This window comes from Sphaeramia orbicularis, chromosome 16, assembly GCF_902148855.1.
Source record: "Sphaeramia orbicularis chromosome 16, fSphaOr1.1, whole genome shotgun sequence".
Taxonomy (NCBI): Eukaryota; Metazoa; Chordata; class Actinopteri; order Kurtiformes; family Apogonidae; genus Sphaeramia; species Sphaeramia orbicularis.
In genome coordinates this window covers 54,852,280-54,867,589 of record NC_043972.1, presented here as the reverse complement: position 1 = coordinate 54,867,589, position 15,310 = coordinate 54,852,280, and the positions used below count along the sequence as shown (strand labels likewise).

Below are 15,310 nucleotides of genomic sequence, written 5' to 3'. Positions count from 1 at the left end.
GATTTAACCTTCTCTCTTTTCTGTCAGAATCCTGTCATTGTGTGCCATGCCGTTATCTTGTGTATAGAAGACTCACTGCCTTTGCTCCTCCTCACCCTTTTACTCCTCCACCTTAGTCTTGTGCTTTCGTTCCAGAGGCTCCTCCTTCCAAAGGGTGAATAAACTCACATGAGACCAGCCTTGTCTTTTGTGGTCTTTATTGACACGTTTTTCCACCAGAAATATAACATCACCTGGACTGAAAACTGGAAAGGGTCACATTAAGAAGTAATTGAACAAATAATGTGTGGATGGTGTTAAAGGGTGATTATGGTAAATACTGTGGACTGTAGGTGGTTCCATGGAAAACCAAACCCAATAATTAAATATGGGAGAATTCCATGGATGAGTAAATAATGAGCATTCAGAGATGGGAGTAGGTTCATTCCACTGAGTCAAGTGACAGGAAACAGTTGAGTTCTTTGTATGATTTGAAGACCTGGAACTGGACCGTGTCCAGGTCTGGAAGTCTCTGAAACAGCAGCTGGATTTGGACGGCTGATCTAGAAGCTTCTGGACCAGCTTTACATGAGTCCTGTCTAAAGGAGGTCCCAACATGATGAGAGGAAACACCTTCCTTTACTCACATGATGATGGGGAAGGATAAAGTCACTGAACCACTTCTGTCCAACAACCAGCTCATTACAGCCAAGACCAGATCAGATCCCACGACCTCTGAGTTCCAGACCTGATCCTGAACCCACTGAGCTCCAAGGAGACTGATGAGGCGGTTCCACCTGTTCACTCCTGTTTTAGTGTGAATCAGTTCTACACACAGGCTGCATCAGGTCTGAACATGAAAACAGTGGCAGAAGAAAAAGCCCTTCAAATGAAACAGTGGATGGGAACCTGTGACCTCTGACCTCCAGAGCAGTTCCTCATCCATCTGAGCCACTAGAGGAGTGGAACGAGCCCGCCACACATTCACTACTGACTCCTTCTTCTTCTGTGGTTTCAGGCTTTGACCATGTCAGGCCTTTCTGTGTGGTTTTTCAGCAGCATTAGACTCCACTGAGTCTGACAGACCACAGTCACATGTTAGTTTCCTGTTTGAGTCAGTTTGTCCATGTTGGACTGATTCCATCAGCTTTGTCGGAGTCACATTTCTCACCACAGCCACAAAGAAAATACCCCATGCTAATATTCTCTTATGTTACAAATCCACTTTATAATTATTATAAAACAAATTGACAAAATACAACATAGTACAACAAAATATTTGTAATGCTTCTGATACATCCAGTGGGTTCCTCTTTACTACAGTCATCAGTAGTTCAGCATTTTCAATCAAATGTAACGCATTCTGCAGATCAGGGTGAGACCAGTGTAAAAAAGTTGAAACCAGTTTGATATTAAGGAGAACACTGGACCAGACCAGTACCAGATTGGACCACTAGATGGAGCACTGACTGGTTGCACCATCTCCTTTGGTGGTGAACTTTGTGCTAAACAGACTTCCTCCTCCAATGGAATGTGATCTCCTTCATGTTGTCGGCCTCAGTTTGGGACTAAACCACAACCAGCTCATCAGTCATTCTGTTTCAATTATATTATGTTCATCATGTTGTTTCTAACTGATGCAAATCCAACTGTGTGAACCCCAACCAGCAACAGAATCACAACAAGTTACTGATTAAAGTCTACAGAGTCAATGAGAAGTAGTATACCATAGAAACCAGGTCCTTGTTGACCTCCACGAGTTGAACTTTTCACCTCGTGGCAGGTTGAGGTTCAGTAACGTCACTGTTTTGTGAAGGTGGTGCATTAGAACACACTTCAGTACTCTGAGAACAACAAAACACAGCCTTCAGTCTGATGTTTGTCTTCACATCTGGATTCTGTGAAGTCTGATCTGGAGGTTTTTAAGTCTGATGTTCTTTTCAGAAGTGGGTGCTGCTGGCTCACACACACTGTGTTTCTTCTTATCATCTGATGCTGAGGGACATTTTGGTCCAGACGATGATTCACATCTGCGCTGATGATAGCACAGGGCAGAGGATGACCAGAATCTTTCATCACATTGGAAACATTCAAACTGTTTAGGTGTGTTATGACACTGACTCTTTCCACTAGAGTCCAGTGTCTTACTTTTTGTACGACTGTTCAGTTTTTGTCCTTTGAGGAAATGTTTGACACGTTCATGTTTAGTACATTTTGAACCTGTGAGAAAAAATCTGTCACAGAATCTGCACTGGTAGGTCTCTCTCCAGTGTGGGCCCATTGGGGGATTTTTAGGTGACTGGCTTTGGGTGAAACTCTTTCCGCATTGGTCAGACTCATATGGTCTTTCTCCAGTGTGGATGCGTTCGTGGGTTTTTAGGTGACTTGCTCTGGTGAAAGCCTTTCCACACTGGTCACAGTAATACAGATTTTGTCCACTGTGGATGCGTTGGTGGATTTTTAGGTAATCTGCTGTGCTGAAAGCATTTCCACAATGGTCACAGTAATACAGTTTTTGTCCACTGTGGATGCGTTGATGGATTTTTAGGTAACTTACTGTGGTGAAAGCATTTCCACACTGGTCACACTCATACGGTCTTTCTCCAGTGTGGATGCGTTGGTGGAGTTTTAGGGAACCTGATGTGGTAAAAGCATGTCCACACTGGTCACACTTATATGGTCTTTCTCCAGTGTGGACGCGTTGGTGGATTCTTAGGTGACTTGCCCTGGTGAAAGATTTTCCACATTGGTCACACTCATACGGTCTTTCTCCAGTGTGGATGCGTTGGTGCAGTTTTAGGTGCTTTGTTGTGGTGAAAGCATTTCCACACTGGTCACACTCATACGGTCTTTCTCCAGTGTGACTGCGTTGGTGGATTTTTAGTTCACTTGCTCTCATGAAAGCATTTCCACACTGGTCACACTCATGTGGTCTTTCTCCAGTGTGGATGAGTTGGTGGGTTTTTAGGGAACCTGCAATGGTGAAAGTCTTTCCACACTGGTCACATTCATATGGTCTTTCTCCAGTGTGAATGCGTTTGTGCAATCTTAGGCTATCTGCTCTGGTGAAAGTCTTTCCACACTGGTCACACTCATATGGTCTTTCTCCAGTGTGGATGCGTTGGTGGGTTTTTAGGTGACTTGCTCTGGCGAAAGCCTTTCCACACTGGTCACAGGTGGGTCTTCCATCCATGTTTGCTGGAATCAGGTGATTTTTGTCCAGATACAATTTTTAGGTTTCACTTTAAATCCACCTTTGTCTTCTCTCTACATCAGAACACAAAGAAACACAAGAGGTGGTCACTGAAATGGAATGGAATGGAACACAATAGGCCGTAAGGTGAACGCCCTATCCTTTCATCCCGTTCCGACGTATGGGGCACTACCATCTTTTTACTCAGTTACAAAGATAGATTGTTCCTGAGGTAAATGTCAAAAGTTCTCCATTTGCAATCCTGCAGTTTTTTTCAAATCAGTGTTTGAAGTCGGTACTACTTAACTTTAGTCGCGCAATGCTATTGTTATCATGTGTGCTGCGGTTTGAGTCACGTGTAACCTGCTGGTCCAATAAGAAAGCACAAAACATCCAAGATAGCTGCGACCAGGAAGCGAGCTTCCTGTAGTTCGGAGGAGGAAAATACAACAAAAAGTTTTAAAAAGCAAGCAAAACTATGGAATATGCACCTCATATGCATAAAAAAAGAAAAAATACAGGATTTTTCGGCCAAACGATGGGAAACGTTAAGAAACTGTGTCGAACGATGGCTTTATTCGAGTGGTGAGAGCAGGACTATAACTGAAACTTATAAACTATCACTACTGACTTTGACAATGTTCCAGAAGATGCTGGGTTTCATGCAGCATGCTACAGATGAATCAGTGATAAAAAGCGATTGGATTCTGCGGAGAAACATACAAGAGAGAATTCAGATGGCAATGAATCACAGGGAGGCGAGTCTGTGCAAACAGGTGATGCCGGCAGCACCGCAGGATCAACAAGTGAAACTCTGAGGAAGAAATGACGGTCCAGGATGGGTCTACCTACTGTTTCATCTGGTCCTGTTCTGCCTGCCTTGTGTATAATATGTAAAAAAGTGGATAAATACATCACCGTGTCTGGCAAACGCACAAAGGATGATCTTTCACTGGGACAGACATTATCAGCAGGTGTGTAAAAAAAAAAAAAAAATCTGTCTGTCACACTCACACACAAATACTGTATATAAGTTAGTGTTTAAGTTTATTCTATTCTCTACTACCACTATTACTGCTATTACTGCTGCTACTACTATTCCTACTCTTACTACTACTAGTGATCATAACTCATTCTGTCTCTCTCTGTCTCACACAATGCTGCTTGCAGGTGTGTGTGTGTTTCAGAAATAAGCCGCCTTCAATGTCAGCCACAAGATCTTCTCTTCTGTGAGCAGATCATCAGGCAAAGAATTATTATTGTTGTGAACCACCACCACCAAACATTCGTCCACCAGAGTGAGTGGCACTGGGTAAAGTATCTTGCCCAAGAACACAATGGACTGACTAGGACAGAGCGGGATTTGAACCGCCGACCCTTCGGTTATTGGACGACCTGCTCTACCATCTGAGCCATGGCCACCCAGAGTCTTACTGACAATGTGTTATTATTGCTCCTTGGTAGTTTGCCCTATTCATGCCTCCAACATGTGATGCTCTACACCAACACCGCAAAAGGGCAAACTACCAAACAGCAATAATGAGACATTGTCTGAAAGGTATTATGTGTGCACTCTCACCCATTGGTAGTGGATGGCACATTGAGGATGGGGAGTTAACAGTGACCTGGATGACTAAAAATCCTGTTCCTCAAAGTGTTTTGCAGTTCGTCCACTGCACTTGGAAACAAGGCAAATGTGATACAGACAGGTGTTCCTGTATGTCAGCAAGACTGTCTTGCACTGATTTGTGTAGGTGCCAGCACTGTGTGAATGTTCAGAAGGAAACAGAAGATAGAGCTACATGGGATGATGTTTCTGACAGTGATGGTGATGATTAGACATGTTATAGAACCATAAAACATCCTCTAAAAAGAGCATCCATTGAACAAAAATAAAAGTTTACAGTGTACCATGTAAAAAAACAGACTGAGATCTATTAAAAAACATGTATTGTTACATGACAAACGTATCATTGTTAAAAGAAGAAAAGAAACCCTGCAACTGTAAACACTGTATGTCAAGCAATGCTGTTACATTGATGTGTGTGTGTTTGTGTGTGGCAAAATCCACCATGTGTAATATGTGAAATTAGTAGAAGCTTTTTTCCACAAATTTCCAAGATTTCATGGTCTAAATTCACATTGCATGGTAATAATTCATCAAGACTTGTCTAAAATGTTACATATATGTATAAATGTCAATTTGTGAGAGATTTTGTGTTGCTAAAATCAATGTTGATAAATAAAACATGTGAATCTAGCATCACAGAATTTTCAGGTTTTAATTTTATATTCATATAGATTTATGGCTTGTGACAAAAAAACTGCAGGATATATTGCGGAGAACTTTTAACCCAAAGTCCATGAGGGTACAGTCTCAACAAAAATGTATTTAAAAAGTAGTGCCCAGACATGGGAACGAAAATCATTCTCTAGCCACTTTTCATGGTTCACCTTATGGCCTACAACAAACACATCCCTTTCAAACCAGATTAAGCAGACAGACAAATTAACTACTTAAATAATTAATCAGATATTTTCAAACATTTAAAAACTCAGTCCTCTTATTCTACATGTGAAAAACTGATGCAGATTCAACAATGTACAAATGAGTTACAATTACTTGTTTCATGACAAAACCTCAGAACTCATTGCACCACCACAATCATATGATGTCACCTAAGTTCACGAACTTGGACATATTGAATCAAATCTGACCAAATCTGAGGTGGATACATTCAACCTGCACATCAAAACGTCAAAACATAGACCCGTATTTAGATAGATCTTCCACCTGCATAATAGAGAGAAGTAATTTTAGTGTCTTTCTGAACACATTTATCAATAATACTAATTTGTCTGACATTTGGAGAATCGCTAATCCGACTGGCAGAGAGTGCTCCTTTTACTCAGCAATGCATAACTCATACAGCACGATAGATTACGTTCTCATAGAAGCCAAATGAATGTCATATGCCGTAGATGTGACATACCATAATATTCCGATCTCCGATCACAGCCCTTTAACGTGTACTGTGAATATTCAAAACATGGTGAAGCCACGGACGAACTGGAGGCTGAATCCTCTGTTACTAACAGAAAAAGAGTTTTGTGATTATTTAGAAGCTCAAATCTCCCTCTATTTTGATACTAATGATAATTCAGAAACCACCCCTTCTATTCTCTGGGAGGCATTCAAAGCACCAGATTACTTGAACTAGACGACCAAATCAACCTTCTGGACAAAGAGAATGCCCAAACTCCTTCCAATGAACTACATAAAAAAATATCAGTCTGAAAATATGAATATAACGAGATACTCTCAGCAAGGTTTAGTAAGGCGTTCTTATTTACCAAGGAGAATTTTTTTTTAATTTAATGACAAGCCACAGACTTTTAGCCCCACAAGTCAGAAAACAGGAGAGTGATTGCACAATACATAAAATTAAATCTGATAAAGGTGAGATTCTGTTGAAACCCATGGACATTAATGATGGATTTCTCCAATTTGACAAAAATTTGTACACTTCCAAAAACAATACAGACTATACGACTATGCAGGATTTCTTGGATAAATGCAATCTCTCCCAGTTAGATGAAAATGAATCATCTCAGCTGAACTCAGAAATCTTTATTGAAAAGTAAAAAAAAACAAACAAAAAAACAAAAAACATCACTTCACTTAAAAGCAATAAAGTCCCAGGTCCTGATGGCCTTCCAGGTGAGCTGTATGAAAAATTCACTAAATTCTCTGCCCATATCTACATAAAGTGTTCACTCTAGCCCACTCTGATGGTGTCCTTCCTCCCACCCTAACAGAAGCGCTCATTACAGTGATACACAAAAAGGGTACAGACCCAGAAGACGTGGGTTCTTTTTGTCCTATCTTTCTGCTTAATCAGGATGGGAAATTATTTTCTAAAATGTTGACTAACCTAACCTCTTATGGTACTTTAGGGCAGCCCAGCTTAGATCGGCTTTCTTCTGGTTCTCTGAACATTCCAATTTACCTTGGGTTCAGATAGAGAGAGAAAATGCCAGAGGACTTACTCTAGACAAGTATCTCTATTCAGATTCTTTAAAGAAACTTAAGAAGGACACAGTTAACCCATTTCTGAAAAAAAAAACAAAAAACTTTGGTAACTTTAAAAGTTTGGTATGAAACACAAGACAGGTTTAGAGAACAACCTGGGATATCACAATTTACCCCCATTTGGGGCAATGCATTATTTAAACCAGGTAAATCTGATTCTGGATTCAGGCAATGGGCGCAGTTGGAATTGCAAAGGATTTCATATATACGAGGGCTGTTCAATAAGTTCATGGCCTCACCCAGAAATACTGGTTGTTATAATACAGGATGTTACATTCTTTCGTGATGGGATAGTGATGCTTGAACATCGATGGACAAAGTGCATTGCTGTAAATGGAGATTATGTTGAAAAATAAAATATAAATTATCAGTCTGTGTTGTTCTGTTCTGGGTGAGGCCATGAACTTATTGAACGGCCCTCGTATATATCAGATATATAAAAATGGATGTTGAGAAGTATTCAAGTCACTATTACTTATATTGTCTGACAATTATTATTTTGTCATGTTATTTACTTTCACAGCTGTTTAAAAATTCAGAAGTGGTCTTGAGGGAATTTGTGTTCAGGGGAGACCCACACAATGTTGTAAATTCATGTCAGAAAATATGTGTAATTTGTCAAAACCTTAATAAAGATATGTGTTAAAAAAAATTGGCCAACAGATTGAGACCTGCATGAAGTTGGCTCCCCACCTAAAGAAAATCTCTGGATAAATAGTCTCATTCGTTTGTGCTTTGTTTGTGACGTTAAAATTTTCGTTTGTGCTATTATGGTTATTGAGTTATTAACAATTCTTTTGTAGGTCATTCTGAGGTCAGCCAGCCCCCCACTTGCTCCAAATTTAACTAAAATGGTGGCGTGTGTTTGTGCTTTGTTTGTGCTGTTAAACTTTTCGTTTGTGCTGTTATGGTTTTATAGATATTATAAGATTTATCTTCAGCCGATGACATCACACAGCCCCCCACTTCCTCTAAATTGAGTGGAAATGGTTGCATTTGTTTGTGCTTCGTTTGTGCTGGTTTTTGCCATTTAAATTTTCGTTTGTGCTGTTATGGTTTTATAGATATTACATTTATTTTCAGCCGATGACATCTGACAAACCAGCACAAACAAAGCACAAATGAATGAGACTCTTTATCCAGAGATTTTCGTTGGGTGGGGGGCCAACGTCACGCAGGCCCAGGTCTAAGATAAGAATGTGTTAAAGCTGAAACAGATCAGTGGACCCTCAGACCTAAACTCAGACTGAGCTCTATGAGTCATTTATCTGCACCTTGTATGTTCGACCACCGAGGGTCACTCAGTGCTGTTCTGATACTGATGTTCACTTACTGAGGATCACAAATATGTCCTCTTTTAAACTGTAGTGGGAGACCCATGGAGTCATCACTAGAGGTCAACTGATTATCGGTCGGGCCGATTATCGGCGCTGATATTTGGAAATTTGACGTATATCGGCTTCGGCCTTTTTTTAATCCGACGGGCTGATATTAAGAAATCAATTTAAAACTGGGTTATTTCGGGTCAGATGCAGCCGCGCCTCTCTCTCTCCTGCCTACTGTCTCAAGCACTATCCATCCTGCGCCCTCTGATTGGTTGACACAGAAGCTGTCCTCACACACACAGACCGCACAGAGGGAAAGTTTTCTCGTATGAGAAGCTCCGGAGAGAAAACACGTGTCGAAGGTAAACACAGAAAACTCTTCCGAAATTGTAATAAATATCCCTGTGCTCTACATCTGACAACTACTACTAACGTTACAGTAAGCAGCAGAATAACGTAAGAGCAAAGTAAACATTAGCTGTAGCTCTGCTAACTCAGATTACCTCCCGACATGTCTGAATTAGTCTGCTGATTATATTGGGATAGAAACAGTCCGTGATAGAAAAGCGTGTGTATGATTAAGAGAGAGCGTATAAAAAACTCAGTTCCCTTGTTTTAAGGGAAGCGCGCTAAGGTGGAGGCTGATGAGCTTTTACCAGAACATTAGTTCATCAGTCTGGCTCTAAACGCTCTGCAGACTATGTATTAGCAATGGAGAAAATGTATGTAATGTGTGTGTAACATGAAGAACTCTGCAACTCACGACTACTAATCTTGCTGTGAGCTTTCTAGTCCTATGATCTGAAAATTAAGTGAAGATGAAAGAGAGTCAAATTCAGAAGTGATTTATCTGAACATGGTGGAACATTCTAAATACTGTGTGTGCTCATTAAAGCCCTAAAGGCTGTTTGTGTTCTGTCAGGAGTTTAATTGCACTCATAGCAACTATTATACTTTCTTATGTAGCTTTTTTGTAGTCATATTAATCATTAATAATGTAGCAACATAGTTTTGAATGACAGGGTCCCTGCTATCGCACGGTAAAATATAAAATTTAATAATGAAATAAACTTAAGGCTTCCCAAATGCTGTAATAAATTAAGCATGATGAGTTGAGCATATGTCAGCATGTGGCCCAAGAGTTTACAAGAGTCGCTGCTGAGCTTGTTCACTCCCTTTATTTTTGTTGTGTTTGAACTTAAAACAAAGATAAGTCATTATAGTTATATTTAAATTTTACTTTATTTACAGTGGAAAAATTTCAGGGAGCCATTTATTTTACCTTTTATTCAACTTTATAAGAGATGCTTCTGAGTCTAGGAAATCCATGCACTTCTGGAGCTATTATTTTCTATTTGTTTGATTAAATAAACATGCTTTAGGAATTTAAATGAAGTTCAGTGTTTGCATTATTCAAAATTTTTTACGCCAATTTTTACACTTTTACTGCAAATGAATATCGGCTCCAAATATCGGTTATCGGCCTCCTCTAACTACTAATAATCGGTATCAGCCCTGAAAAACCCATATCGGTCGATCTCTAGTCACCACCCTTCATGGACACACAGCTGGTGAATCCACACTGATTCATCCTTTACATGATAAACAGCAGCTCAATCTACTTTTATTTTCAAAGGTTTGACAGGAAGTGTTAATGTCCTGTTGTGTCAGACTTTTATCTGTAGATGACAACTGAGGAAGGTCATGAACATGTTGAATTCGGTTTATTTGACCTAAACAGCAGCTCTATCACCTGATCAGATTCTAGTTCATCAATAATTGACTAAACTGTAAATGTGAAAGGTCAAAGGTCAACAGTTATCAGAGTCCAATAAAAACGTCACAAACCCACACTGACTTTAAACATCAGAAACATGTGTAAAGTGTTTCCAGATCAGTTTATTGTCACAGACTCAGATCAAAGTGTCCTGATTGGATTCAAAGAGTCACAGATAAAACTCACCTGTGGACGACGGACAGAAAAGGGTTTGTGTTCGTCACCGCTGAGCTGCTTCCAGAATCAATCTGAGTCTCACCTGTAAAGACATCAGGTGTCAATGCCTGCAGTGGGAGGAGCTCTGAACCATCACGTGACATGTTACTGGATGGTGATTAGCGCGTTTCTTTGGTCATCACACTGATGCTTTGACACAGTGTAAATGTGCAGCAGAAAACATTGATTCTGCTTCAAATCAATCATCAATCCATTTATTATTGATTCATCTATGAATAAATCTGTTAATTATTATACATTACTGAATAATTTCCAGAACTTTAAATGGGATTTTTTTTCTTAATGTCTGTGACAGCTTTTAGTTGATGATAAATGTACATGTTCAATAAACTAATATATTTGGGATCATTCTGCTCCTACATATGTCACTGTAAGACACAGAAAATCGTCCAATCACGCACAGACAACACAATAAACCTACTGTGATTGGCTCCAGGGTGTGTAAATCTTTAATCCTCCAGGGTTAAAATTCTGAAAATTATTGACCGTTTACTAGTTCTGAGTTGAACTGAAGAGTTTAGATTAGGGCTGCACGATTGTCGCAAAAAAAAAAAATCCCGATTTTTTCCTCTAAAAACTCGATTTTCGATTTTGATTTCGATTTTTGGGTAAAACTACAAAAGACAACAGAAGTTAGCATGTCGTTTTCGTGAGCAGCCCACAATGCAAGGCACTGCTCTGACCTCAAATCTGTGATGGTATCATGTGATGAACCCACAGAAGTTTATTTTTTTCTCAATTAAATCTTTATTGAATGGAGTATACAAACAATGTATACAACAAGAAAGTAACATAAGTTTGCCAGGGGGAATACACTATAATACAATGTCCAAATCAGAGCAGATACTTATGTTTTTTATACCTTTTTTAAACCTGCCTTTTTGTTTCCAGATTTATCTAACAGCTTTAAATAAAGTTCAACATCTTTCAAAAAATAAATATTTGGTTTTGTGTTACAGAACTTACATTTGTGAATGAAAAATTTAGCAAGTAAGAGGACTAAATTAATTATTAAAAAAAAAAAATATATATATATATATATATATATATATGTGTGTGTGTGTGTGTGTGTGTATATATGTATGTATGTATTTATTTATTTTCCTGGGTATCTGGCCCACAGAAGTGATACCAGTGTAAGTCAGTGACAGGCATCAGTCGTGCGTGCGTGGACCATGTTAATATGAGTGATCCACATGCAGTTCTCTTTAAACTGGGGGATCTGTGCGTGGAACAGACCGACCCAGGACACACTGGAGGGATTCTATCTGTGGAGCTGGTGGATGTGTGTGGGCACAGGGCTGTGTGGGCTCCTCTGCTGAGGCTGATGACCCCGAGACCCGGACCCGGATCAGAAGAAGACAGTACGGTACGGATCCGGGACAACGGAAGATGAGTGATCCGTATACAGTTCTATTTCAGTTGCGGGATCCGTGCGTGAAGCCACGGCTTACATTGCTGTAAGTACTGCGGGCTCATTAACACATTTAAAGTCCGGTCATTACACGGACTTCTGTGACAGACCGCTGTAACTGACAGGAGGAGGAGCCTACGGGAGCCCGCAAGCGCGCGGCCCACAGGCACGAGAGATGAAATCGATTTTACGATTTCCCTTTTTTAAAAATCGTCCTAATTAAAAAATCCGATTTCAATTTAAAATCGATTAATCGTGCAGCCCTAGTATGTATGTATGTATGTGTGTGTGTGTGTGTGTGTGTGTGTGTGTGTGTGTGTGTGTGTGTGTGTGTGTATATATATATATATATATATATATATATATATATATATATATATATATATATATATTATTAATGCAGAAAAAAACAGACGCCAGACGGTTTTATAGCAGTTTTTTTTCATGTACATTTTTAGTTGGAGGGTCTCCAGAAGTGTTCCAGGAATTCCCACAGGCCCTGAACGCACTGCAGTGACAGTGGGTGGGGCGTCCATGCGACCAGGTTTTATTCCCTAAAAAGTTATTTTAACGTATTTGATGATTATTTTTGGTGGTTCTGGTCCGAGACCAGGTTCAGGTCCGACCACCGTCCACCGCCAAATATCATGTGGACACTGATTAGATCTGAACAAAATGAAGAAAATACAATGTACAGACACAAAAGTGCATCAAACTGTCCTCTAAAAGGCGGTGATATGCTCAAGCATTTACTCAGAGTCAAGAATTAACATCAAACTAAGTCATACAGGGTGGGGAAGCAAAATTTACAATGAACATTTAGCAGTTTTTTCTCAGCAGGCACTACGTCAATTGTTTTGAAACCAAACATATATTGATGTCATAATCATACTTAACACTATTATCCATACCTTTTCAGAAACTTTTGCCCATATGAGTAATCAGGAAAGCAAACGTCAAAGAGTGTGTGATTTGCTGAATGCACTCATCACACCAAAGGAGATTTCAAAAATAGTTGGAGTGTCCATAAAGACTGTTTAGAATGGAAAGAAGAGAATGACTATGAGTAAAACTATTACGAGAAAGTCTGGAAGATATGATTAAAGAAGAATGGGAGAAGTTGTCACCCGAATATTTGAGGAACACTTGCGCAAGTTTCAGGAAGCGTGTGAAGGCAGTTATTGAGAAAGAAGGAGGACACAGAATAAAAACATTTTCTATTATGTCAATTTTCTTGTGGCAAATAAATTCTCATGACTTTCAATGAACTAACTGGTCTTACACTGTCTTTCAATCCCTGCCTCAAAATATTGTAAATTTTGCTTCCCCACCCTGTAGTTTGTTCCAGATCCAATTCGTAGTTGAGTGAACTGTGCTGGAAAAACAGGTGATAAACACTGAACTGTTTACAACAAACACTTCGGTTCAGATTTGGACTGTTAGAGGACATAAAAACTGAGAACTGTCCTGACCAGAGGCTGAACGGCTGGATGTGACCAAACTGACAGGACACAGAAGACTTATTATTATAGACTGATTATAGGTCCGTTTGGTTTGGAAACCCAAACCTTTGACACTTTTAAAGCAGCTCCATGATGACACTGGGTTCAAATGTGAATAAATGAAGATTTGTTTAACCCATCAAGACCCAGTGCTACTTTTGTGACAGTTCCCAAATTATTTTGACTCTATATTTAACCTTTCTGAAGAGATTTATCACCATTTATTTTAATATTATTGTCTGTGTTTTACATTTATTCACTGAGAATACACCATTTTCCTATTGATTAACTGACTGATCATGCAGATGTTCATAAGAGCTCAGATTAAAGTTAAGGGTTACTGTATCAGAAACAGAGAAAACTGAAGAAAAATGGACTCGTTAAGGAAAATATCAATAAGTGAACATATTAACAACTGTCTTCATCCACTGTCATTGATCCAACTCCATGGGTTTTACTGGTGAATCAATGCTGTAGAAGATGACGTGTTTCCATGGTAACTACAGAGCCTCTGAACGTCCAAACTGGTCATATCTGATGACCATGAAAAGATGAATAACTGTACTTTACACTAATTCTTTACATGGATTGATAGGATTAATGGATCAACAGGTATTAAACAGTTTAGATCAGTAGATGCTTTTTGGTCGTCAGTAGATGTTTGGGTCTTTATGGGTTAATAAAGAAGAATAATTATAATAAGCAAAAAGTCAAACATGATGGATAAAATGTACAGATCCAGTGCATCTTAAATCTACTCAATCTGTAGAAAAAGCACACGGAAATAAAATGTCATTTGATGATGAACAGTTTTATAATTAAACGCAGTTTAAGGACAGTAAAACATCAACTATTTTCTCTAAAATGCGACTTTTTGGTCCTATTCACTGATCAGCCAGACCATCCTGACACTGACAGGTGACATGGTTATGATGTTTACTACCTGTTTACCATGGCTACATGTCAATGGGTTTGATCTATCCGGTAGATAAGTGAACATTTGGACCTTAAAGTTTATGTGTCGGAAGCAGTAATGGACCAGCGGTTCAGAGATAAAGGGTTTTGGATCAAGACCTGCATCCCACATCTCATATGGTGTGTGTTTAATGTAGATGGGACTTCATGAAGGTGTTTGTGGGTGCTGTTTGTGGTGTGAGTGTGAGTTGAAGTGTAATGGCTGATACATGTGTGTGTGTTGGTTGTGCTGTAGTTCTACTGTCAGACCACTAGATGGCCTCCTGGAGCTGATGATGGGACCTGAAGGGAAGGACAAGCACAGCTGATTCTCAAAGTCTAGGAAGAAAATATGTTGGTGATGATGAATGATGACCATGTGATGATGGTTTCTCAGACTTCCATTAAAACCTGAAGGACTAAACCAGTCCAGAGCAGAGGTCACATGACCAGAGGTCATTGAATCCCCTATCAATCAAAACCAGCAGGCTGTGATTCTGAACTGTGTTCACTGGTCCAGTGGAGGTATACATGTGGGGGCAAACATTCAAATTGTCCCCTAATATAACTTTTTTTTTTTTTTAGGAAATTTTGTGTAGTTTTTGGATCCGTTTTTGGATTTGAAAAATTGCTGTTGATAAAGTTTAACAAATATTTGACAAGTGTAATATATGAAGTTCTTTTTTCCATATTTTCCTTTTTATTCTGTGTATCCAACATACTGTGGTCAGATTTTTATATGACCTTTTCCAAAAACTCATTTTTATTGCATGTCAAGTTTGGGGCCTGGAGATTTTAGGCATTTCATCCGTTACCATGAAATTAGTGTTTTTAAT

The 15,310-nt window shown here is 39.3% G+C and overlaps 5 protein-coding genes across 9 annotated transcripts in view; 2 read left to right on the top strand and 3 right to left on the bottom strand.

The window, feature by feature from the left end:
- The window catches only part of LOC115435234 (NACHT, LRR and PYD domains-containing protein 5-like), a 753,056-nt gene that overhangs the window by 198,621 nt on the left and 539,125 nt on the right, over nucleotides 1–15,310 (top strand).
- The window catches only part of LOC115436241 (NLR family CARD domain-containing protein 3-like), a 1,147,354-nt gene that overhangs the window by 830,144 nt on the left and 301,900 nt on the right, over nucleotides 1–15,310 (bottom strand). The window lies entirely within an intron of this gene.
- Nucleotides 1–15,310, bottom strand: part of LOC115436242 (NLR family CARD domain-containing protein 3-like) — a 329,168-nt gene that overhangs the window by 15,636 nt on the left and 298,222 nt on the right. The gene's annotated exons all lie outside the window — the stretch shown is intronic.
- Nucleotides 1–15,310, top strand: part of LOC115436299 (zinc finger protein 239-like) — a 210,295-nt gene that overhangs the window by 163,728 nt on the left and 31,257 nt on the right. The window lies entirely within an intron of this gene.
- LOC115436280 (zinc finger protein 664-like) overlaps nucleotides 139–15,310 on the bottom strand; it is a 204,812-nt gene continuing 189,640 nt past the window's right edge. For 2 of the 5 annotated variants that reach the window (XM_030159089.1, XM_030159088.1), the window contains exon 2: nucleotides 139–3,246. In XM_030159089.1, the coding sequence (XP_030014949.1) occupies nucleotides 1,865–3,172 (1,308 nt within the window). In that variant the 5' untranslated portion in view covers nucleotides 3,173–3,246 and the 3' untranslated portion in view covers nucleotides 139–1,864. Of the gene's footprint in view, nucleotides 3,247–10,553; nucleotides 10,627–15,310 lie in introns of all 5 variants that reach the window. The other 3 variants (XM_030159087.1, XM_030159090.1, XM_030159085.1) reach the window with 3 other exon arrangements.